This window comes from Polyodon spathula, chromosome 26 (assembly GCF_017654505.1).
Source record: "Polyodon spathula isolate WHYD16114869_AA chromosome 26, ASM1765450v1, whole genome shotgun sequence".
In the NCBI taxonomy this organism is placed as follows: domain Eukaryota; kingdom Metazoa; phylum Chordata; class Actinopteri; order Acipenseriformes; family Polyodontidae; genus Polyodon; species Polyodon spathula.
In genome coordinates, this window is record NC_054559.1 from 15534001 (window position 1) to 15557135 (window position 23135).

At 44.6% G+C, this 23135-nt stretch overlaps 2 protein-coding genes across 5 annotated transcripts; both read left to right on the forward strand.

Moving 5' to 3' along the window:
* Nucleotides 1–6: 6 nt before the first annotated feature.
* LOC121301044 (phospholipid-transporting ATPase ABCA3) lies at nucleotides 7–2377 on the forward strand. Its single transcript, XM_041230131.1, has 5 exons — nucleotides 7–91; nucleotides 565–735; nucleotides 819–1009; nucleotides 1188–1261; nucleotides 1533–2377. The coding sequence occupies exons 2-5, from the start codon at nucleotides 596–598 to the stop codon at nucleotides 1662–1664; spliced, it is 537 nt and encodes a 178-aa protein (XP_041086065.1). The 5' UTR covers nucleotides 7–91; nucleotides 565–595; the 3' UTR covers nucleotides 1665–2377.
* A 3209-nt stretch (nucleotides 2378–5586) lies between these two features.
* Nucleotides 5587–22243, forward strand: LOC121300950 (NLR family CARD domain-containing protein 3-like). Of its 4 annotated transcripts, none has more exons than XM_041229973.1 (20): nucleotides 5587–5672; nucleotides 9862–9934; nucleotides 10914–11047; nucleotides 11514–11774; nucleotides 12451–14203; nucleotides 14837–14923; nucleotides 16259–16342; nucleotides 16777–16860; nucleotides 16966–17049; nucleotides 17738–17821; nucleotides 18092–18175; nucleotides 18346–18429; nucleotides 18797–18880; nucleotides 19087–19170; nucleotides 20272–20355; nucleotides 21061–21144; nucleotides 21233–21316; nucleotides 21498–21581; nucleotides 21900–21983; nucleotides 22110–22243. In XM_041229973.1, exons 3-20 carry the CDS (start codon nucleotides 11029–11031, stop codon nucleotides 22198–22200), a joined length of 3303 nt encoding a protein of 1100 aa, XP_041085907.1. In that variant the 5' UTR covers nucleotides 5587–5672; nucleotides 9862–9934; nucleotides 10914–11028; the 3' UTR covers nucleotides 22201–22243. The 4 variants fall into 4 exon arrangements, with proteins under 4 accessions (XP_041085907.1, XP_041085905.1, XP_041085906.1 ...); XM_041229971.1 differs by lacking the exon at nucleotides 5587–5672 and adding an exon at nucleotides 6004–6601 and having other exon boundaries at nucleotides 9815–9934; XM_041229972.1 differs by lacking the exon at nucleotides 5587–5672 and adding an exon at nucleotides 6004–6601.
* The last annotated feature ends 892 nt before the right edge of the window (nucleotides 22244–23135 follow it).

Genomic DNA, 23135 nt, shown 5'->3' on the forward strand with positions numbered 1-23135 from the left:
TTCCGGAGCGGTACGTGGGGGGCTGCGTGGAGAACGTGCTTCGAGCTCTGCTGCTGGAGCCCCACGCAGACAGACTGGTGCGCTGCTACAGGTATGGGACAAGCCAGCCTCTGATCACGCTGAGAAGAGCTCCCTATAGGACAAGCACGGCAAAATGTAGTAAAGCTTAGGGAAGCATAAAGAATAGAAAGGTAAGGTAAAGCATATTAATAAACGTGGGTAAAAACTATGGGAAATGCATAGTATAACCATGGGAAATGCCAGAATACTGCAGTAATCGTTTACAAGGGTCAACGCCCTGCAGACTCCGAACAGGTTTGCGCTGCTGTAGACTAATATTCTCTTGTAGTCAGAAGCTATATGCCTTATTTATTTAATTAGAATTCAAACTGTCCCAGGGCTGAAAATAACACGCAGTGTGATCCATTCCTGGTGTTACTGTGAGTCTAATACGACACACCTGAGCTTGTTACCTACACACTGGGGCTGGGTGTAAAACCTGGGCTGGGTGAAACTGCTGTCCAGTAGGAGTGGTATTGCCACCCCTGTTTTATCGCTCTCCAGCGGGGGGAACAAGCGGAAGCTGAGTGCGGGGATGGCGCTGATCGGGGGCCCGCCCGTCATCTTCCTGGACGAGCCCTCCACAGGGATGGACCCGGTGGCCAGGAGACTGCTGTGGGATGCCGTGACCCGGACCCGCGAGTCAGGCAAGGCCGTCATCATCACCTCCCACAGGTACCGCAGGCTGAAAGCTCCTGAAAGCAATCCCTTTAGCTGAGCGTCTGAGTTTCCCTGACGTGTGTGTATGTGTTTTGCAGCATGGAGGAGTGCGAGGCGCTGTGCACCCGGCTGGCTGTCATGGTGAACGGACAGTTCAAGTGCCTGGGCAGCCCACAGCACCTCAAGAGCAAGTTTGGCAGCGGCTACACTCTGCTGGCCAAGATGAGGGTGGAGGAGGAGGAACAGGACCTGCAGCCTCTCAAGGACTTCATCGAGAGTACCTTCCCCAGTACGTGACGCTCCCGCGCGGTGTCTGTCAGGGCTCCAGCGCTGTACTGCCTGTCAGGGCTCCCACACTCCCACGCTGTACTGCCTGTCAGGACCCCACACTCCCATCTTCAGTTTGCAAACTTTTTGGTGTCTAGTCCCTAACATTTATAGTTTATTTTGCATTCCCTCTCTTCCAGAGAGCGTGCTCAAGGATGAACACCAGGGAATGGTGCACTACCACCTGACTGACACGACTCTCACCTGGGCTCAGGTAAGGGCTGCGGAACAGAAGGACTCCAGTTAAATTCGCAGCACCCCTGCATCGCACACGGTTCTCTTCATTGCTGCAGCCTGCTTACTGCTGTCGTGGTTTAGTCACTTTAGTCACCTATACCTTTTCAGCAATGTTTTACTATAAGTTGTATGTATTTCTTCCTGATCTATTTCTTGCATCATATTGGCTGCACTCTGGTTGAGATAACTCAGATGTTCCTCTACCAAGCTGCTCTTTCTGCTGTTTCTTTGTGCGTTTGTGTGTCCAGGTGTTCGGGACAATGGAAGCCTCCAAGGAAAAATATGGGATCGAGGATTACTGCGTGAGCCAGATCTCCCTGGAGCAGGTATTCCTGAGCTTCGCCCAGTTCCAGCACTGCACAGAGGGGAGCAGGAAATAGCAGCGAAGCCCCTGCCCCACACACACCCCTCTGAGGAGAGGCTGGGCAAGGGGAGCCTTGATGAGAACACCTGGTCTAGACACCTGCAGACCCTCACCGTCTCATAGCCTGAAGAAGGGAAGACCTCAGTGCTTGAGCAGAGCGCACTAGCAGCAGTGTGGTCCGCTCTCATATACTTTATATACAAAATACTTGATGAATTAACATATCTGAAGTATGTCTGGGGGATTTGCACCTGTCAGTACCATCGGCATACCTTCAGTTACAGACTCTCCTAGCTACTTCTCCTCATTTGGAAACCTCCCTACATCGAAAGCAGATTTCTAGACTACAGCCTGAAGTCCTGTAGTCTAATCCAGGCGACCTGTATTTATTTATTTATTTCTTCTTCTTCTTCTTTATTTTTTTTTTTATATGTGGTCTTAACTGTTCAGAAGGAAAGTGAAGGAGTTGCATCCTGGAATTATGGCTACAAATTAATTAATGTAGATCATTTAAGCTTCAGTTAAAAAAAAAAAAAAAAACAGTAGTATATTGAAGTAGCATTTTGCAAAAAAAATATGTAAATATTAACTTGCATGCTTCCATTGCCTTTTCATGGTGCATGATTGGGGTAAAACTATTGAATGAATGTCTCTGACAGGCACAGTGTGTACAGTAATATGATGCATAGTAAAGGAGAAATATGTGCCTTCTTCCAGCAGCTCATCATATATAGGTATTTGTGGAATCATTTCACTCTTCTTCTGCATTCAAAAGACTTTAACGTCTGCTTCTTAAGGCCACATCGAAGAGGCATGAATGGGTTACATAGAGAGGCTCTGCAGTACGATCCTTCACGTGTCCTCTAAGCAGGGCTGTGCTGTACAAACACATACACAAGGTGTGAATGATATTCCGTCCTTTACAAATCAGCCTCCTCAGAAAACTGGCTGTGTGACCTGCTCAAAGCAAGCAAGCAAGGCGCTTTATTCAGTCTAATAAGGTACTGGCGGTAAAGCGACAGTCTCTACAGAAGATCAGAAATCTATTGCTTTGTGTTTGTTTCTGTGCAGGCCCCCCACAGCACTGAATGCCTGTGCAGCTCACACTGGTCTCACAGATCTTCTGACATATTTGAGTTGCTTTACATTTCTCTAGGGAAAGGACCTGAGACAATGGCAGAACTGCATCCTCCAGATTAGCTAACTGTCATGCTATTGACTATAGAAAGGGAATGACTGAAGTACTGTATAGGGGATAGGTACTCGTGACGCTGATAAATGTAAAGAGTTGCACTACTGATTTCTGAAGCATGCATTCACTAAAACATCGTTGTACTTGATTTGGGGGGGGTGGTGGAAGACTGACACATTTAGCAGTACTGGATCATGAAAGGGTTTATAGGGAAATGCCCTGAATATGTAAGTCTGTTAAATACTTTGGTTATGCAACAACATGTGGCCAAATACTGTGAGTCCTGGATTATTAGTCCAGTTCTTGAAGAGAGTTAGAATCGCTACGGTCAAAGTGACCTCTGCTTAAGTGTGACTGATCAATCTGATGAAACTTTGCGTGGACATTAAACGTACTGCGACTGCAGGTCCCAGGGATGCACGTGGTCACAGTGCTGACAGCGCTGTTTGATGTTGGCGGTTATCGTTAGAGGCTGTGTCTGGGAACCGCTAGTCAGGACTTCAAAGCTTAGCATGGACATTTGTTTTTTCGATGTTCTTCTACATGATGTAGGTGTAGCTTATACTGATTCTTTCTTTAAATCGTTTTCCATGGTGCTGACATCTATAATTAAGTAATTTACTGCCACTGTGATAAGCTTGCTTTAACAGAATACTGCTAACTGTGTTGGAATTGATTAAAAGGGAACGGGAATTTGAATTAGAATAAAAAATTAATAGGAATCGAGCCTGATCCTGTGCACTCCTCTGTTGGGATTTTAATAACACTGACAAGCAAAAGTATGTTATGGGTATGTGATCTGACAACAAAATATATTGCTGTATATGCATTCATATATATAGATAGATATAGATTATCTGATCATCTGACAATAGCGTGCTATAGGTATATTCGTCTTCCATTAGTGTGCAGTAGAAACATGACATGTTTGAACCGATCTTTGACCAGCTGTGGTAAGCTACAGATATGAGTGACCTCCCAATGGAATGCTATGCATATTTACATTGTACTGTAATGACTTGCAAGCATAGTGTTGTAGCTGTTGAAAAACTGAAAATTGATTTTAGCTGGAGGCGAGGGTGTGCAGAATTTTCTGGTTTCATTTTGATCAGTAGAAACAATAATACAATAACTGTAATGGTAGTAGCAGCCACTGCTGCTGTTCTGTGTGGCCACTGGGTGCTGCTGTTCGCTAGGTTAAAACAAACAGAATTTGTGTGTGTGTGTGTGTTTAATTATACATTCATTATGAAAAATGCAATTTGGAAGAATGTAACTTCAAAATGACTTAAATGCAGACAGCAGTGTAATGGCCCATATAACAATGTAAGGCATTATTTTATCTGCTCGTATTGTTACCAGTACTGCAACTCAAAAGAAGGTCTGTATTGTGCATTAAGTTTGCATTTTTCTTTTAAAGTGTTTTTCTTTAATGAATTTGAACTTTAGAAAGATCCCATCTTCCCACACTCCTCAAGTGGTTTATAATCGGAGTTCCGAGAGCCTAGTGCTGGCTGTGACGCTGTATGATTATGGAATTGGGTGTCTGCTTTGCACTGGATAGCTGTGATCATTGTGATACACTCTGATCTGTCTGTTAGTGAGGTCTTTGTCTTTCCTCCTACAGGGGCAGGCTGACTTGCAGTCCGTGCTAAATAATAATGAGTAATTGTCTCCAAGTTACAGGAAGGTTTCTGTGTTTTTTCCTTTGTTCGTTTGGTTATTATTTTGATTATGGACCATTTGCACCTTGAATACCATGTCCTTTTTTATTTTTGTTCTGTAATAAACTGTACAACAATGCAACTTGATTCTCTGTGTCAGTGTTAAGGGGTTGCTGATGTGCAAATCACAGAGCTCAGTACTGTGGATCTGAGATTCTGAGTTATAATGTGTAGTTACATTGTACTTAATGTGTAAATCCTTTTGCATGATATAACTCTAAATTTAACCCTAATGCAAAATGATTTCCACATTAAGTACACTGTAACCATGCATAATAGCACTATACCTGTGTAAGTATATGTGTAATTACTAAGTAACTATTATAACAACACAGTAATTAGACACTCTTAATGTAAAGTGTTACCCAGACAGGAAGCATACCTGATCAAGTCACCACGATGCTGCTGCTGCTTCAGTGTTACACAGAGACAGAGAGAGACTGTGGTTTCACAGCATCCTGCACAGGAGTGTGAGCAGAGCTGAGCTTTAGAGAAACAATTCTCAAGATCACAGCTTCATACCCCCTCTAACACCAACGGCTGTAATTAAAACAGACCCCCTCACACCGTGATGCCCAAAAAACCAAAACTAGACTGACTTTGTGGCCCGGTAGCATAGGATGAGTTAAAATCTTCTTCTTGAGGGACACGTTTGTCACAGAGCTGTGTGACTTTTTCAGTGTTACTACTACTTTTGTTTTTCACATCATGAAGTTTTGTCTCTTTCAGGAAACCGGGCTGACGAGGAGGCCTCCCACACGGACCAGGGCTCGTCTCGCACCCCTTCATGGGAAACGTCTAGGCTAAGCTGACCCTCTGACTTTGCTGCCTAATAATTCCTTTGCTTCCCTCATGCCTTCAGTATGTGGCGGGTAACAGGAACAGAGCACTGTGATGACTGCGATCTTGATGATGTCATCACACCGCCTCTTCTGTTCTTGAAAGTAGCACATTTTGGAGATGTGTCCAATCATTTGCTGCTGCAGCAGCCTGCTTTCTTGACACCTTCAACTAGGGTATCAAAACAGGCCTCCATTGGATACTGCAGTAATTCTGTGTGTAGATTGGAGGCCGCACTGCTGTGGAGGTGAACGGTCATCTCTAATTGGTATGTGTGAGCTTCTTTGGGCAGTGTAAGTGCACTGCAGTTGGTACAGTGTATTTAATGCAGATTTTTGTATTGTGCATTTACAATGCAGATTGATTGGAACTGTTTCTCATTTCAGTCAAAAAGCAATATTCATTTTTTCTTTAAACAAAAAATATGTGACTATGTACAGCTATTTAAAGTTGATATAAACATTAGGATCCCTTAAAAAAAGTTGGTAAGTTTTACAGAACTTTTTGTCAGTTATTGGCTGCCTGGCTGTGATTAGTTGTGCTAAACACCACATACATCACAGCGCCGTTATTAAGATCAATTTAAGACTACTGTTTTATTCTCTCCTGTGGCTGGCTTGATATTCGCGGAATCAGAAGGTACAGAACAGGTGAGGATATTTTAGTAGGTGGAAAGCAAAAGTAACTGAATTCAAAAGCGCAGTCTCTGGACCGTCATCTACAGGAAGAGAGAGAGCAGACAGGAAGAGGTGCAGGGTGAAAGAAATGATGCGGGTTTTCTTTGAAAACGACTTGTTTTAATAACTGTTTTGTTCTTTGTTCTTTGTTTTGTTTTGCTTTGTTAATTCAAGTAGTTTATTCCGCATAAACTCGGTGCCCTGCGCGTTCGTCGACAGTCTGGAAAGTTACAAACTTTTAAATAATATAGCTTCCTCCTGCCCCACCTGCGGACTGCGCTTACTGAGCTGGAACACAATGAGCGGTTCAAAGAAGTTGGAGCGAATTTTAAATGACTGTTGACCGGTTAAATCCTGTTAAATATATATATATATATTCTGTTGAAAAGTCCTGCCTGGATTACACGTTACAGTATTGAACAGTTTCGTTAACTTTAAGCTGCACGTGTTCCGTTTATCAGGGCTTGCTTGCCATGAATTTGTCTTTGAACTGTACCGGAGGCTGAAGATACTGTACCAGGTAAATTCCTGTACCGTTGTTATTGTTTCCTGTTCTTGGGTGTAAATGAGTAACGCTGTCTGTTTAATATATTTTAAGATAGTATAGGAAAAGAGTCAAATGATATATTAATTAATAAAGAAATAAAAAGCACCAAAACTATATCCCTGATAAAACATGGAAAAAAAAAAAAAATCTTGACAATTTAAACGTAGTTTAAACAACCTTGATCTCTGTGGTGCAGTACCTACTTATTCCAGTAATTCTTTTGATGTGTTTTAACAAAATATTCACACATCGCATCACTTAATATTATAATAGAAGTGTTGTAAAGATGCACAGTAAGACAATAACCCATGCTGTCCATTGAAGGAGTCATCTTTGAAATATTTGGGGACAGTGTTTTTAATTTTCTTGATTTTTTTTTTTTTTTTTTTTTTTTTTCTTGATTTCTGCACGAAGTTTGTTCAAAATACGTTGGTCTGCTTTCTCGGGACACTGTATAATTAGAACCGCTTCCCTGCAATTTGATGAAACTTGTGCATGGAAACTGAACGCGGGTGTTCTGGGCCAGTGGAGGAGCTGAATCCCAGCTCCAGTCATTTAAAAGAGTATCGCAATGTACTTTAGATACTTCGCATCACATTCAGAGTCTCTCGGCTTTCTTTATCAGCCCTCCTGGTTCTCATCACCACCATCAGCAGCTGAGACGCGCTGTATAGCTGGGTTGCAGTCCAGCTTCATTTACCTTGATAATATAGTATGTATTTGAAAATACGTGCCGGGGCTGGTTAGCACCTTACCCGAAACAGAGGTGTTTGAAAGAAACAAGTTTGTTTGGGATGCATTTGTAGAAAGCGGAAGAAATAGACAGGTTTTTGTAATGCAATTTCAGCACTGCAGCTGCTGAATCTCCATCCAGCAGAACGGGTGCCCTTCTCCTGCCATTTCAATCCATGTTACGCGAATAGCGTCTGGTTATGTTCATGTAGCTTGCAGGTTAATACAGCAGTAGATTCCATTTAGTACCGTGGATTTATTCAGCTGCATACCTCACGACTGCTCATAAAACACGGCAAGGGAAAAATGCAATGTTAATGCTCTTCATTTAAACAAATCAAACAAAAAAGCAATTGAATCAATAAAGAAACTGAGCTTGAGAAAGATTGAGTTTTAGGGCAGAGGACAGACAACCTCGCAGAAAAGCAGTGTTTAAAGGGTAGTGCCAGCTCTGAAGAGCTGAGAATAGAGTACTGGGACTGTTGCTCATTGTTAATGAACCCTTACATTCCTGCTGTGTCTGTCAGCGCCTGTGAATGTTAGGATGCCAGCAGCCACAGCTTTCCTGTTGTAAAAAAATAATATGCCTGCTGGTTGACATTCTAGCAACCTTCAAGACACCTTCCTTGTCTAAAGTGTTTGGGTGCCGGGGACAGCTCCAGGAGGCTCTGTTTCTGGTTGTAAGGATGCTGGAAATTATCTTGTGTCATCATGCGATAGAGCGAACTGCAGGGCTGGGAATAGACTGCTAATGCATAGCAGTTTGATGCATTTCATTCCTGGTGTAACTATGAGTTTAATAATAAGACACACCTGAGCTTGTTACCTAGACACACTGTGGCTAATCAGGCTTGCAGTAAAACCTCGAATGGGTGGAACTGCTGTGCAATAGGGGTCTTATTTCCGTCCCTGGATCTGGCAGCCTATCACAGTGTAAGGAACGCTCCCTGGAGCTCTGTGTGAGCGCAGCACGCGTGTGGCACCAGGCAGCAGGGCATGCTGCCTGTTGTGGTGTTGGTTACCCCAGAGCAGTGGCACCAGCAAACCTCAGGAGGATGGGTTGCCATCCCTTCTACTGAAGCCTGACTCGTGCACACACAGGAGCTGATGTTGCTAACATGTAATAAAACTATTTCTATAATACGGTCAGCTGTGCTGCTGGAATAGATTTGTGCTACAACTGCGGAATATCTTGATCACTTTTATAAAATGCATGACACCTCAATCACTCGTGTTGTAATAAAATCCATTTGATTGGTCAATTGGTTTATTAACGTTCATTTTATTGCACTGAGATCTTTTGGTCCTTCGCCTGTGGGTTTTTTTTTTTTTTTGTAAAGACACTGTTGGTAGACTTCAGATTATATGAATGTCCCATGCATTTTGCTTGCTGGGTTGTGTGTGACAGGTTGCATGCTGTCACCTCTGCAATGGATGTATTCAGAGTGCTGCAGCCCTGTGGGGGCTTCCCTCTCTGCAGAGCAGCTGTAGCGTGCTGCTGCAACTCGACTCGCAGGCTGTGGCTCACTCACAGCTCTGGTTTCAGCTGCCTATCACAGACTCATTCACGCTGGTTTCAAGAGCGTGTCAGAGAGTAGCTGGAAGGGCTGGCTTGAAAACTCAAATGGAAGAGTTTGTGACCCTGCACTTTTTAAAGTTAATCGAACATTTTTCAAAATAATTGTTTTGGACGTGTTGCAGTAAAACCACGGTTTCCCATCTTGCTTTTCTGCCTGACCAATCAATGAAAGCCTTTTGAAAGACAGCAGCAAAGATCTGCAGCTTTCCCTGACCAGCGGGGATGAAGGAAAAGCCAATAGTACAAACTAGAAAGGCATTGAATCACCTTGAGTTGAGGCCTCAAGGGGTCTTTAATCTTGGCTCCAAGTCCAACCATGTCCTGAAATATTAAACTGGACTGACCAGGACCTAAATCACTTAAACAGAAGTATGAAAAAAACTTTTCAGTACAAATCGTTTCATTCTGCATATCAAAGCTATAAAGATATACATAAACGTTTACAGAAATACTGTTCCAAAACCAGCACCAGAGTGATAGATGAAATCCCTCCTCCGTGACGTAGCCCCGCCGTGTCTGCAGAGCTTGTGGGTTAGTGGTTTGGCAGATTGCTGCATGTAGGGACTGCAGGTCTGTGTGTGCGTGTGTGCGTGTGTGTGCGTCTGCACAGACACGGCTTAACAGTGGCTTTACAGGAAACCCACTCAGCCGATCTGGTAATTGTTGATATTGATATCGCTGTTGTTTTTGCTAGTATGTTGGCTAATAGAATCCCCAAAGACAACAACTGTCCCTTCTCCCTTCTCTGTGAGCTCCTTATCAGTCCTGCATCAATTAAAAAATGGTTCTATTTTGTAATTCAGTGAAACATATATATGCATATAAGTTTGTGTGTATATATATTTATATATTATTTACAGTCTTGCATGCACCAGCAGGCACACCTTTTCTGCTATCCTCTAATGACTCAACTTGAACACAGGGGAAGCAGAAGAGGTTTAAAGTAATGCTGTGAGAAAACTGGGCTCCAGGACGCTGCATTATTGGGACCTGAGGTGAGTGTCGCTCAAAGCAGATTTCACTGATATTCATTCTGATATAACTAGTTGACTATCATGTTGTGACTGTACTGCTCATAGTAAATCACAAAATCATCACAGAATATATTTTGAGAGCCATGCTGGCTAAGTTGCTTGTCGGGGGCAGAAAACGTATTGTGGAGGGGGTGTATTCTCTTTGCAGCTGCATCAAGCTCAGAGTACTACTGGGTCATTTCAACAGGAACCTGGAAGACACGCTTGCTCGTTCTTCATTTTGATGTGAATCCGATTCTTTTCTTTCTCTATGGACTGGGGCTTGTGTGACAGCGTGCTCTCTCAAGGTGTGTGCTGTCCTGCAGCAGTAGTAACCTCAAACTGAGTTGAGTTTGAACCCCTGGCTATTTTACTTCATGGATTGGCCTTTTAAATATTGAAAACAGATGTGAATTACTTACAAGTACTCGCAAGACTGTATTCTTTGAGCGCATGTTAATCACTGTGTCATTACCAAGAAGCACAGTAATTACACTCCCTCCTCCATGCACAGGTAGTTGATATGAAACTATAAAGGTTACTGTTAATATTGGAATGGGATGCCTGCCATGAAGGAGACCTGTGAAATTCCTTGAAAAGCTCAATTCCTGGAACAACCTTGCAGAACTGATGAGAATTGAATTAGTACAATGCGAGTTACTAGGCTGGGGTCATTAGGCTGTGTTTTTATTTATAGGGCAGCTGGCTCTTTGATATATATATATATATATATATATATATATATATATATATATATATATATATATATATATATATATATATAATCTATTATTTTGTCCCACGCCATGCTGTTTAATGATATCTCTTTCCTTAACGTTTCAATATGGATGATAAATTTTTGTTTTTGCCCCTATGCGTATAGTCTCTCCTCTCTCTCTCTCACACACACACACACACACACTCTCTGTGACCCCAAAGAAATGTGTACTTATTTTTTCAGAAAAATGGAGAAAGGATAAAAAAAATGAAGGAGGATTTGTGATCCATAACTAGAAAGTGCACACCGGCTGCTGGGCAGAAGATAGGATGTCCAGGCTGACGCCTCTTTCCAGCAGATGAAGATGAAAATGGAAGGTATGTCTGTGTGTCAGAGTTCCAGCCAGCATTCCCACATGGTTTTAAACTGGAGCCAGCCCTCCACCCAGTCTTCGGCTTCAGAACAACCTTATTCAAGCATATCGCACACAGCTCCTAAAACCTGCAGGCGCTTGTGGGACTTATTCGTGCTGTGAGGACCGGTGCAATCAGTTCAGAGTAGATTTGCAAGGGATCTATCAGTTCAAACTCCTAGTGCCTGGTGATTTCAATAATGAACCTTTCAACCTTTATCTACAAAATGCTCAATCAGAATTTTAAGTAAAAATCTATAAGAAAGTCAAGTGGAAAAAACTGTTTTGCCACGTGCCTTCTTCAGTGTAGCAGTCCTAATAACGGGGGGATGTGAATCCCAGGACTGGGTGTGAGTTTCAAGCTGTGTTTCTGCAGTTTCCCATGCATGCGCTCGTCACTGAAGCCCTCTGTCGCTGTGCTCGATCCGCAGGCGTTTGGATTCACAAATACCGGAAGCAGCTTGTGAGATCGATCTCGGGGCCCTTCCTGGAGAACATCGTGAGTCACTTGAGGAAGCTGGAGCTCATCAGCCGTGACGAGGCCTCACAGATCCAGGAGGCCGGGCTGCTCTGCGAGAAGGTGCGGACCGTCATCGACATCCTGGCCGGGAAGGGAACCCTGGGCTCCGAGACCCTCCAGGCCTTCATAGAGACCACCAACTCCCAGCTCTACCTGCTCATCACCCTCTACGGTGAGCCCCTCGCACCCCACCTTACAGCTGCCTGGATTCCAGTACTGTCCTTGATGCAGGCTCACCGTTCAGCACTTCACCAAGTCAGATCTTTCACGTAACATTCTCGATTTGTAGAGACGCAGCCAGTGTTTTACAGGGAACTTCACAAGCTTAGCTCTAGCTTGGGGATTGCTCTCTTTGCAAATCGTTTCATAGCAGTGCTTGCATCTTGTTTACCAATTGTTAGCGCCCTTGTATTAGAGCAACAGACATTTGTGACAAAAGTTTCTAAGTTTTTGTCAGCCAGAACCACATCAAAGGGAAACTTTGCGTCGGGTGGAAGCAGAAGTAACAGGGGAAGGGAAAGGTAATCTACAACATTCAAATTCATCACAGTTGTTATTCTACTTGCTGACATAGAGTAACTGTGGTCATTTTCCCCTTTGTGCAGGAAACATTCAATTCTACATCCTCTTTTTATACAGCTCGCTGAGGCATATGAGTTACTGTAAAAAAAAAAAAAAAAAATCACCATTCCATTTTATTGAATATATGTGCAGCTTAGTTAGTGTTTAAGTGCAATCTTGCAGGTCTGCTGTGGATTTTAAATGCCTTCTGCTAGAATTCTTAAGATGGAGGAAATGGTCTTGTCTGCCCATGCCCTGAATCTCCCTTGTGTTCTCCTCCTTGGCAGACCCGATAGTTCAGAAACATGTGGAGGTTCTGCAAAGCCGATATGGGACCTGGATGGAGCAGGGGCTGCTGTCGGAGAAGCCGTCCCTGGACCGACTGAATAGCCTGCTGCTGGTGGAGGGGCTCTCGGACCTCCAGCAGAAGGAGCACGACGTCATGCAGATCGAGGCCACCAAGGGCACGGTGAGGCAGAGTGCCAAGCCCATCGCCCTGGAGAAGCTGCTGCAGCCCGTGACCAGGGTGAGCATACCTCCCCGCATCCTGCTCACAGTGGGGGTGGCCGGCGTCGGGAAAAGCACGCTGCTCAGGCTGTTCATCCACCGCTGGGTGAAGGGTGAGATCTACCCGGACGTGAGCTTCGTGCTTCCCTTCACCTTCTGGGAGCTGAACACTTATGAGAAGCTGTCAGCCGAGCGGCTGGTCAGGTCCGCGTTCCCCCACGTGGCGGAGTCCGGTCATGTCTTGAACGGGACGGCCCGGGTCCTACTGATCTTCGACGGGCTGGACGAGTTCAAGCCCACCCTGGATTTCTCGGACACGATGGCCTGTACCGACCCCAAGAAGGAGGTGCCTGTGGACAACCTGATCACCAATATAATCCGGGGAAACCTGTTCCCGGATGCGTCTGTCTGGCTGACCTCTCGGCCCACCGCGGCGGCTCAGATCCCTGGGGGCCTGGTGGACAGGATGACGGAGATCCGAGGCTTCACCAGGGAGGAGATCCAGGATTTCCTGAACCAGCTTTTCCAGGACGGAGAGCTGTCCTCCCGGGTTCGGTCCCACTTGAACTCCAGCAAGGTCTTCAATGTGATGTGCTACATGCCCTGCACCTGCTGGATTGTGGGCTCCACCCTCAGCTACCTGCTCAGGAGTGGCACCCAGGATGGACAGGGCTTGCCCAAAACCTGGACTGAGCTGTACTCTTACTTCTTTAAGATGGTAGCGGAAGGAGATTTGCATTCCAAGGACAAGGAACCCCTGAGGTTTGAGCAAGCCTTCGGCAACAGCAGGAAGCTGATGGCAAACCTGGGGAAGCTGGCCTTTTACGGGCTGATCAAGAGGAAGTACACTTTCTATGAGCAGGACATAACGGCTTACGGGATCGACCTGCCCTCGCTCCAGGGCAGCCTCGGCAGCCGCGTCCTTGTCAAGGAGGACTCGCCCATCTGTACCGTTTACTACTTTGCCCACCTCACCCTGCAGGAGTACCTAGCCGCCACCTTTTACTACACGGCTGCCAAGAGAGCCATCTTCGACCTCTTCACCGAGAACGGCATGTCCTGGCCCAAGATCGGCTTCCAGAACCACTTCAGGAACGCCCTGCAGAGGGCGCAGCAGTCCAAAGACGGTCAGCTGGACGTCTTTGTCCGCTTCCTGTCGGGGCTTCTCTCCCCACATGTGGTCAAGCCCCTCTCGGGACTCCTGCTGCTAGCCAGGGATGAACACAGCGGGTACCGAGGTCCTGCCATCTCCTTCCTGCAGGGCTGCCTCAGCACAGGCACCGTCTCCCTCAGCACCGTCAACGTGGTGCACTGCCTGCAGGAGATTCAGCACGTAGAGCTGGCACGCACCGTGGAGGAGTCGCTCCGCAACGGCAGCCTGGCGGGCAAGTTCACCTCCATCACCTGCTCGGTGCTGGCTTACCTGCTGCAGGTATCTGAGGAGTGCGTGGAGGAGACCAACCTCTCCAACTGCCTGAACTACAGCATCGTCAAGAGCCTGCTGCCCCAGCTCCTGTACTGTAACAACCTCAGGTATACAGTGGGGCAGGGGGACTATACTTCTGTGTCTAGGGCCTAGATAGAGTGACCACACTGCTGTAGATAAGCGTGCTGAAAAGTACAACGCAAAGGTGATATTTATGTATCCTCTTTAGCTGAGGCTCTGCTTAAAATGTTTCCCGAGAAAAGATATAAAGACGAATAAGGATTCAGAAATCCTAGTTTGATCTGGAAGAGAGTCCCACAAACAAGTCCTGTAGGAAAAGGCCCTGCTGGCATCCACTCTAAATGAAAACAGAAAGCCAGTAAAGTTTTAAAGGACTTCATGTGAATCTCTACAGATTTGCTGAAGTTCACCCATTTTAATTGCTTGTCGAATGGATGCTTCTTGCATTTCTTCAGGTTTTTCAGGTCGTCTGTTTTGAAGTTTCCAATGAATAGTGTGTATGTTACTTTCCTTTTCAGTAGTAGCATTTTCTGAACTCTTTGGGTCAGGTAACAGCCTGCGTGTTTCGTGTTGTTAGCGCGGTTGTTATTTTAAATGTACACGTAACACTTGGTTGTAGCTTTTGCCGGAGGACACAATATTAACTGTACATGAGGGGGGGGGCTTACAGTTTGATAATTTGCTGTCATCTAACAAGTTTTTAAATTTTTTGTTTCCAGATTGGAAAATAACAATTTCAAAGATGATGTCATGGATTTGCTGGGCAGCTTGCTGAGTGCCAAGGACTGTCACATTCAGAAGATTAGGTCTGACTCTGGGGCTTTTAATCCATTCAGTATCTAGGGGCTGCAGTGCTGCCCGAGCCAATTATTACATCTGATGAAATATTGTAGTGTTGTGTTATTCACAATTAAGCACAATGTCGACAGCTGAAGGCTAATTACCTTCATTAGTGCTTTACTAAGAGCATTGGTTGAATGAGCACTGATTCTCCAGACTTGGAAAGCTTTTCTGCACTCAAACGCGTGCATTGAGATTTTATTCAGGTTTTGATTCATTTAAATACAAAAATAAGTAAATATGGAATGCAGAGTTTACCAGTAACAAAATAATTTGAATACTAAGTTGCAGTGCATTCAGGTTCACTTGTTAGGTCTCAGTTTGAGATCTGGGCTTGGCAGTCTTATCAACACACACTCCTTGAGGTGTGATTCAAAACCTTTTCCAGTCCTAGCGCCTCTGTTTTACTGGCTTGGTCCCTGCACTGATTCTGAGTCATCATGCTATTAGCATGAATACATTAACCGACTTATTACTGACATCATCCACTTGCTGTTGTCAGTCATGCCATTACGTGTGCATTGTGATCGGGGGCTTGCTGAAGCGTTTTTACCTATCAGTGTTACCTATGTTCTGCACTGAGCTGCTTCTTGCTACCAGAGAAATATGTCTCAACAGATGAGGGGCTTACCAAGGTGTAAGGAGCCATCAGTAAGATCAAGATTATTTTTGAAGGGCTGGGATTAAAATCTGCTCTGAATGCTGGCGTCCGGGAGAGACTCTGCCCCCACTGTGTTCAGGCAGGTGTGACGGACAGACCCAGCAGCCACACCCAAATCCAGGCTATTTCCAGCATCTTAAATTCTGGAGGGACATCAGGCAGTCATTTCTGCAATATACATCAATGAGTCAGATACGTTCTTCAGTGTGGATGCCTCCGGTCTGTTGGCAGCTGCCCCTGCCATTAGTCTCACTTTATCATGTTGAACTATGTCTGTGCCCCGGTTGACATCCATTAGACCATGTGAAAATGTCAGCCGCGTGTGTTTTCATGCACAGACTGCTCGATTTGTCCTATATAACATCTACACTGTGTTTATTTTGTGTATATTGCCATCCTTGAATTAATGCAAAACATTTTAATGACATGCTGGGGACCTTATCTCTTCCTTTTACACCCCCAAAAAATGAGTCTGCCCACCAGTGACTGAAAGGACTGCCGTGACATTCGCTGTGGGTCCACTCTTGCTGTGTAATTTGGAGAGTCGTGAGAAACGAGGTCGTATTTTTGCCGTGTAATCCATCCGTCATTACGACTGACTGAATAATAAGTGCTGCCACCTTGTGTTCGATTCCCGCAGCCTTGCTGAGAATTCCATCGGCAACAAAGGAGCCAAAGCCATCGGCCGGTCTCTGATGGTGAACAGGAGCCTCGCTGCACTCGAGTAAGTGTAGCACACCGCTGCAGCATGCCAAACCACAACTGAACCTACTTGTAGTTCTCCTTGTTAGCTCTTTCAACAATTCAGTAATTATTATATAATAATTAATTATAATAAATACACTGGAACGTATATGCAATTTATATAGTGGCCCCTTGCTTTATGCATGTATTGTAAGAGTCCTATGTTATGAAGAAAGCTGAGATAACAGTAATACTGGTTTATATGTATTTTGCATATAAGTTTATGCATTTATTTGGGTAGTTAACCATTGGTTGTTACCACTGGAATAACTTGTGTTCTAAGACATAGAGAAAGAGACGGCTGTGCAGACAGTGAGATGTCCCCATGTATTACCACAATGTGATAACGTATGCTAAATAATGCTGAGACCAAGTTTTAATTCACAATGTAATAGCCTTTATTGTTCAACACAGCCTCCACAGCAATAACATCGGGCCGAAGGGAGCAAAGGCCCTGGCAGACGCAGTCAAGATAAACCAAGGACTTGTGTCGCTCAAGTAAGTGATGGCTGGAGGATGGCACAATCAATACAGACCTGTGATGTGGTTGGGAGGGAGAGTTGTCTGCTGATCAGCCTGTGTTTTTGCTCTTTTTCTCCTCAGCCTCCAGAACAACTTCATTGGAGAAGAGGGGGCCAAGGCTGCAGCTGAGATGCTACAGTCCAACCGCAACCTCTGCACCCTGCAGTGAGTCGCTGTCTCTCCGCCTGTCTCTCTCTGCTTTGAACCCTTTTAATCACGTGAATCATTTAGTAAATCCTCTCTCCTCTCACTTTTCGCTGTAGTCCTACTCGCAGGCCACACTCACACAAGCTAGTGAAACCAGCTGGCATTCTTTGTTTAGAGGAAATTGACTTTCACTGTGAATACACTTTTTTTTTTTTTTTTTTTTACTTGCCTAACCATTATTTTAGAAAGTAAATGGGACAGGGCAGCTTCCATCTCCATGTTGATCATTTTAATGATCTATTGAACATGTTGGTTGCTATATAGAAATAGATTTTGCATTGTGCTGAATCGAAGGTCATTTAAGCAACAGCAGGAAGGTAAAAAGCGAAGAACAATGAGCACAAAGTGAGACAAACGCAGGTGGATCGATATCTGAAACTGCACCCAGTATGCCATTGCAGTTTGTAATTAATGGCAGTTATATGTTTTGTATCACATGGTAGTTGTTGGGAGGGGGGGGGGGGTTTCATTGTAAATTATGCTTATGTTTGTGGCTGGATTGATTGGCAAATGGCTTTTTTCAGCTTTTATAGTAAAGCGCCCTGGGGTGCTTCTCATGTAAGGCCTACAGTACAGTAAATGTGCTTGTAGCCTCGCCCTGTGTTTTTATTGCTCTTGCAGCTCACATCTCCTCTGTGTCTCCCAGCCTGCAGAAGAACTCCATCGGCCCGGAAGGAGTGAAGCGCATTGCGGAAGCACTGAAGAACAACAGGAGCCTGAAAGAACTCATGTGAGCCAATCACTCTGGGTGGCGTTCCACCTTTAAAGGTGTCCATAGGCAACAAGATGATAGAATAGATGGGGAAAGGAATACAAAAAAAAAAAAAAAAAAAAGATGTACTACACAGCGATCAGGGTGAGATTGGGGTTCAACCCAATGGATCGAAAGCCAAACAACTATCGTTTTTAAAAAGCCACTGTAGTATAATTCAGGGTGGAGGATCTGACATCGCAGGCCGTGTCTCCGTCTCCTCTCAGATGTCGTTTTTTTTCTTTTCAGGCTCTCCAGCAACCAGCTTGGAGACAAGGGTGCGATTGCACTGGCGAAGGCTCTGAAACAGAACCACAGCCTCACTGCTCTCGAGTAAGTAGCAGAAAGGTTTCAAACAACCCACTGGTATTTTATTGCAAACCCATGGCACAACCCACATGAAATCCACAGCTGGATCATCAGCAGAAGACAGTTTGCCCTTGCTGTGTGATCAGCCATTAACTGCATGCCTTTTTTTTTTTTTCTTTTGTGGTTGTTTTCAGCCTACAGAGCAACTCGATTAGCAACAAAGGGGTGACGGCACTCACTGAGGCTCTCAAACACAACAGGGGACTGATCGACTTGAAGTGAGTATGCCAACCAACCGACCAATCAACGATGCATCCATCCACCCTTCCATCCTTGTCCTCCATCCATGAGATGGCTTTCTCAGCTTGACAGGCTTCAGAGGGGAAACCTGCAGTTCACTCTGCCTGGCTGCCTCTATCTCTGTTCTTCCAGAATAAATGGTCTCACCTCTTGCTTTGTACGGGATCAGCGAGAAGTTGGAAGATCTCTTGGGAGCATTAGAATTTAGGAGCAATTAATTTAACGTTATCAGTTAAACATGTGTGTCTTTTTTTTTTTTTTTTTTTTAAATCTGCGTGCAAATTTAGTATGCAGCTAAAAGCTTTGGAAAGCGGTCCTCGTAAATGTGCGATTTTTGTGTTTCAGCCTTCGTGAGAACTCAATTGGGGTGGACGGTGCGAAGGCGATCGCCATTGCTCTACGAGAAAACGGCACGCTGAGAAACCTCGAGTAAGTCACACAATCAGCAGTACACCGCCAACAAACTCCAGTCTGAACAGAACCGTCTGTTACAGAATCAATCACATCTACAGGCATGTCCTGAGATTTCCCTGTACTTAATTTGACTCGGTACCCTTTATCGAGAAGCCCTGCCAGCACCGTTTTAAATGACTGTAGACACTGCTGCCTAACCCAGCCGTCATGTCACTTTCCAGTTTGACTGCTAACCTGCTGCACGACGAGGGAGCCAAGGCCATCGCAGAAGCAGTGAGGGTGAACCAGACCCTCACCTCCCTGCAGTAAGTGACCATTGAGGCTCTGTTCTCCTGTTCTCCTCCTTTAGAGTTTAAAGTTGTATACGTGATCCAAACCTTAAAATTAGAATTTTGGCTAAACGTTTAAATGTTATCAGGTATGTGCAAATGAAATATAGATGTTGGCTTTAATGTAAGATCATTCATTTAGTATTCACTGCTATACAAGGTCTATTCCATATTCTGTGCACATGCAGTCCTATACATTACTATACCATGGTGGTCATTTATCGGTTGGACTGCTTCTTAACGTGACATTCCAGTTTAATCGTATAGGAAATTAAACAGCAACCAACTTCAGCAGCCCTGCACTGGTGATCTTTGGATTTCAACTCGCCTGAACCTCATGGGGGCAGCAAGGTCAGCAAAGCTGCTGGGAGTTCAATGTACCAGCCTGGTTGTTAAGGAAATGGGAAATAATTACTCTGCTGTGAACAATTCACCTTTTCTATGGAGTTCCTTTCCCAGAGGTGCTGTATTCTGATCAGGAACCCAGCAGGATACCTTTTTTGGAATATGGATACCTAACCCCATGTGCATTTAACAAAGGACTGCTAGACATTTAAAAAGCAATGACATCATTATACAACACTGCAGCAGATCTGACACCTCAAATACTGACATCTTCATCACTTCAAACAGCTTTCTTCTGCTCCATTCTGTTCGGGATCAACTTGATATTAGATTCCCTTTTAAGAATAACTGATTCAGTGCTAGAAATGAAAAGTGCACCTGCCCCTACACTACAGATGCTCCATTTCTTTGTTTATTTTCATGTGAAACTAGCCTATTAATGCTGGCTCTAATTTATGACCATGGGTTTCTTCTGTATGGTACAGGTTTTAATGTCTTGGAATCCCTGAATAGGTAATCAAGTACATGCAACAGATTTTAACCAGCAAGCCATTTCACAGCTGCAAATGGGTACCCCCAAAATATTCATTTACTACCAGTGCAGACAGAACGAGGGTGGCGCAGTTATTCTTCACACATCACAATGGGTTTCTGCAATAGTGATCACCAAGATGTGTGGGACAGAGAGAATCCACGGCTGCTCCTGATTGCGTTCTCTTGTCTATCTTTCAGTCTCCAGTGGAACTTCATCAAGTCAAAAGCTGCGAAAGCCCTGGCTCAAGCACTACAGTCCAACAGTAGTCTCCAGAGTCTTGAGTAGGTAGCTCTCACTAGCGCCCTTTGCTGTCTGCTAGTGCCTGGACAGTACAGGATGCAAGAGTTATGCTTGGGACTGTTGTGTATTAAATTAATATACCATAAGAATGCAATGAGCTCAAGAGGCAATCCCCCCTCGCCCTCCATCAAACAACAGGTGAAATGACGCAACGGTAGAAAGAACCAGATTTCCAAAGTCCTTAAATTCAGTTTTTGTTTGCTAATTTTGACCTGGCGCTAAAAACATTCCTTTAGTTAACAGGCCCTTACGTGTGCCTGCATCAGCTCGGCCAGTGGTGCGCTTCAGTTCAGATTGTGTGTGCCTGCATCAGCTCGGCCAGTGGTGCGCTTCAGTTCAGATTGTGTGTGTTTGCATCAGCTCGGCCAGTGGTGCGCTTCAGTTCCGATTGTGTGTGTTTGCATCAGCTCGACCAGTGGTGCGCTTCAGTTCAGATTGTGTGTGTTTGCATCAGCTCGACCAGTGGTGCGCTTCAGTTCAGATTGTGTGTGTTTGCATCAGCTCGACCAGTGGTGCGCTTCAGTTCAGATTGTGTGTGTTTGCATCAGCTCGACCAGTGGTGCGCTTCAGTTCAGATTGTGTGTGTTTGCATCAGCTCGACCAGTGGTGCGCTTCAGTTCAGATTGTGTGTGTTTGCATCAGCTTGACCAGTGGTGCGCTTCAGTTCAGATTGTGTATGTTTGCAGCCTGCAGGAGAACTCCATCGGGGACGAGGGGATGGTAGCCCTGGCAGATGCTCTCAAGACCAACACCATCCTCACCGCGCTCTAGTGAGTCCGTTTCCTCTTTGGGGGGGTCTGGGGAGGGGGTGGCCTCAGACAGCCAAAGGGGGGCTAACCTCACCCTGCTTGTCTCCAGTCTGCAGGGAGTGTCGGCGAGTGTGATTGGAGCCATTGCCCTGGCAGATGCACTGAGGGTAAACAAGACCCTGCACACTCTTGAGTAAGTACCTGCACCTCATAATTCTCCTTTTACAAAAACTAATTTATTGTACCAAAAAGGGGTGTCATCCCATTTTATAAGTTTATTAGATAAAGCCTTCTTTGCATCCACCTCATGCCTTCCCAAAGTTCTTTCTTCTACCATCAGTTTAATTATGTAATCATTTTTCTTTTCTGTCCAGCCTGCGCGGGAATTCCATTGGGATGGATGGAGCCAAAGCAATGTCTAACGCACTAAAAATAAACAACACGCTCAGGTCTCTAAAGTAAGTGATTAGGCTCTGCCTCTCTGTGTCTCCCCTCTGAGACAAACATCTAGTTAACCAAGATCCGTTATGAGAAAAGCTTTCAAGTAAAATAGGTCAATAACTAAAATAACCCAGAGGTAATTAAAGGAGTCTAAATAACATTTCCACTATGTTCTAATCAGAAGGCTTGTAAATGGTAGGACATATTGTTTTTGCAGGTTTTTTTTGTTTTTTTTTTTAACTTGGTTTAACTTTTAGAATATTTTTTTCTCATACTGCATGAACATTGTAACCCACGCGAGGATCTGCTGTTAACATGCCTTCTACTCTCAACAGTCTTCAGGAGAACTCACTGGGGATGGATGGAGCCATATTCATTGCTAAAGCCCTCACTGGAGACCATCGACTCACCTATATAAAGTAAGTATTTGTTGCGTAGTTTACGACAGGTGGTGCTTTTGGTCTCATTACAGTATATACACATATACTGTAATGAGAGCTGTTTAACGAGCTGTTTAACTCCTTTCATGCCTCATCTTGTTCCAGTCTTCAAGGTAACTCGATCGGAGAGTCTGGGGCGAAGATGATTTCTGATGCCATCAAAACGAAGTCGCCAGACTGCGTGGTGAAGATCTGAACCGGGCTGGACGTCCTGCGTGGCATCGGTTAGGAGGTGTGATGGCGTTCTGTCCAGGGATCCCTCAGATTAAGTTAAGTCTTATCTGCTGGCTGATTCGGTAGGAGTACCTGGAATAAGTTCGGCTTGGTCTCAGCTCAGGGAAAGCAAGGAAAGGATGGGACCCTCATAGACATAGACCTGGTCTGAGAAAAGAACTTCAGTTCAAGTTTTATCACTTATCATTTGCAAATTTAAAAAGTTAACTCCATCGCTCACATACACAGAAGCACCTTTAAGGCACTAAAAACAACTTGGCAGACCCGGTTCACTGACCAGGCGATCGAACAGCCATTCTGGAATGACAGCAATATAGCCTCAGGCTGCCCCATTATGAGATACCTTCGAACACTTTGTAGACCCCCTGCCTGTGTGGGACAGAGCAGCGCATCCTGCATGCACATACAGAAAAACGTTATAGAGAGAAGTCCATGTGCAACTTACAGAGCTCTGTCTGTAAACCGTATCAGCGCAACCAAACAGAAGCAATTCTGGTGAGTTCAAGGGTTCACCATCTGCCTAGTTTTTGAATGCAAGTCAGATTTGATGTTTGATTGGTTTATTTCTGTTTTGTTTTGTTTTTTAAATTAATTTCCTAAATGTCTCTGTGTAGATGACCTTAGCCACTTGTAAATGGAGAGACTGAAAAAAATATATAATAGAAATTGCCTGGTGTTTATTATTCATCCAGGTAGCATTCCACTGCTTCTATTGAAAGCATACAAACACCACACACACTCCTTCTGGAACGTCAATCAGATACTCTTAAGTAATGCAGAATCACGCCGTTCACCAACACAAGGCCTTTCTCATTCCAGCTTCCTTCATGCATCTTAAAACCAGCCTATTTTTTCAGTGCAGTAAACTTTTCTTGTTAAACCGATTGGGGGAAAACT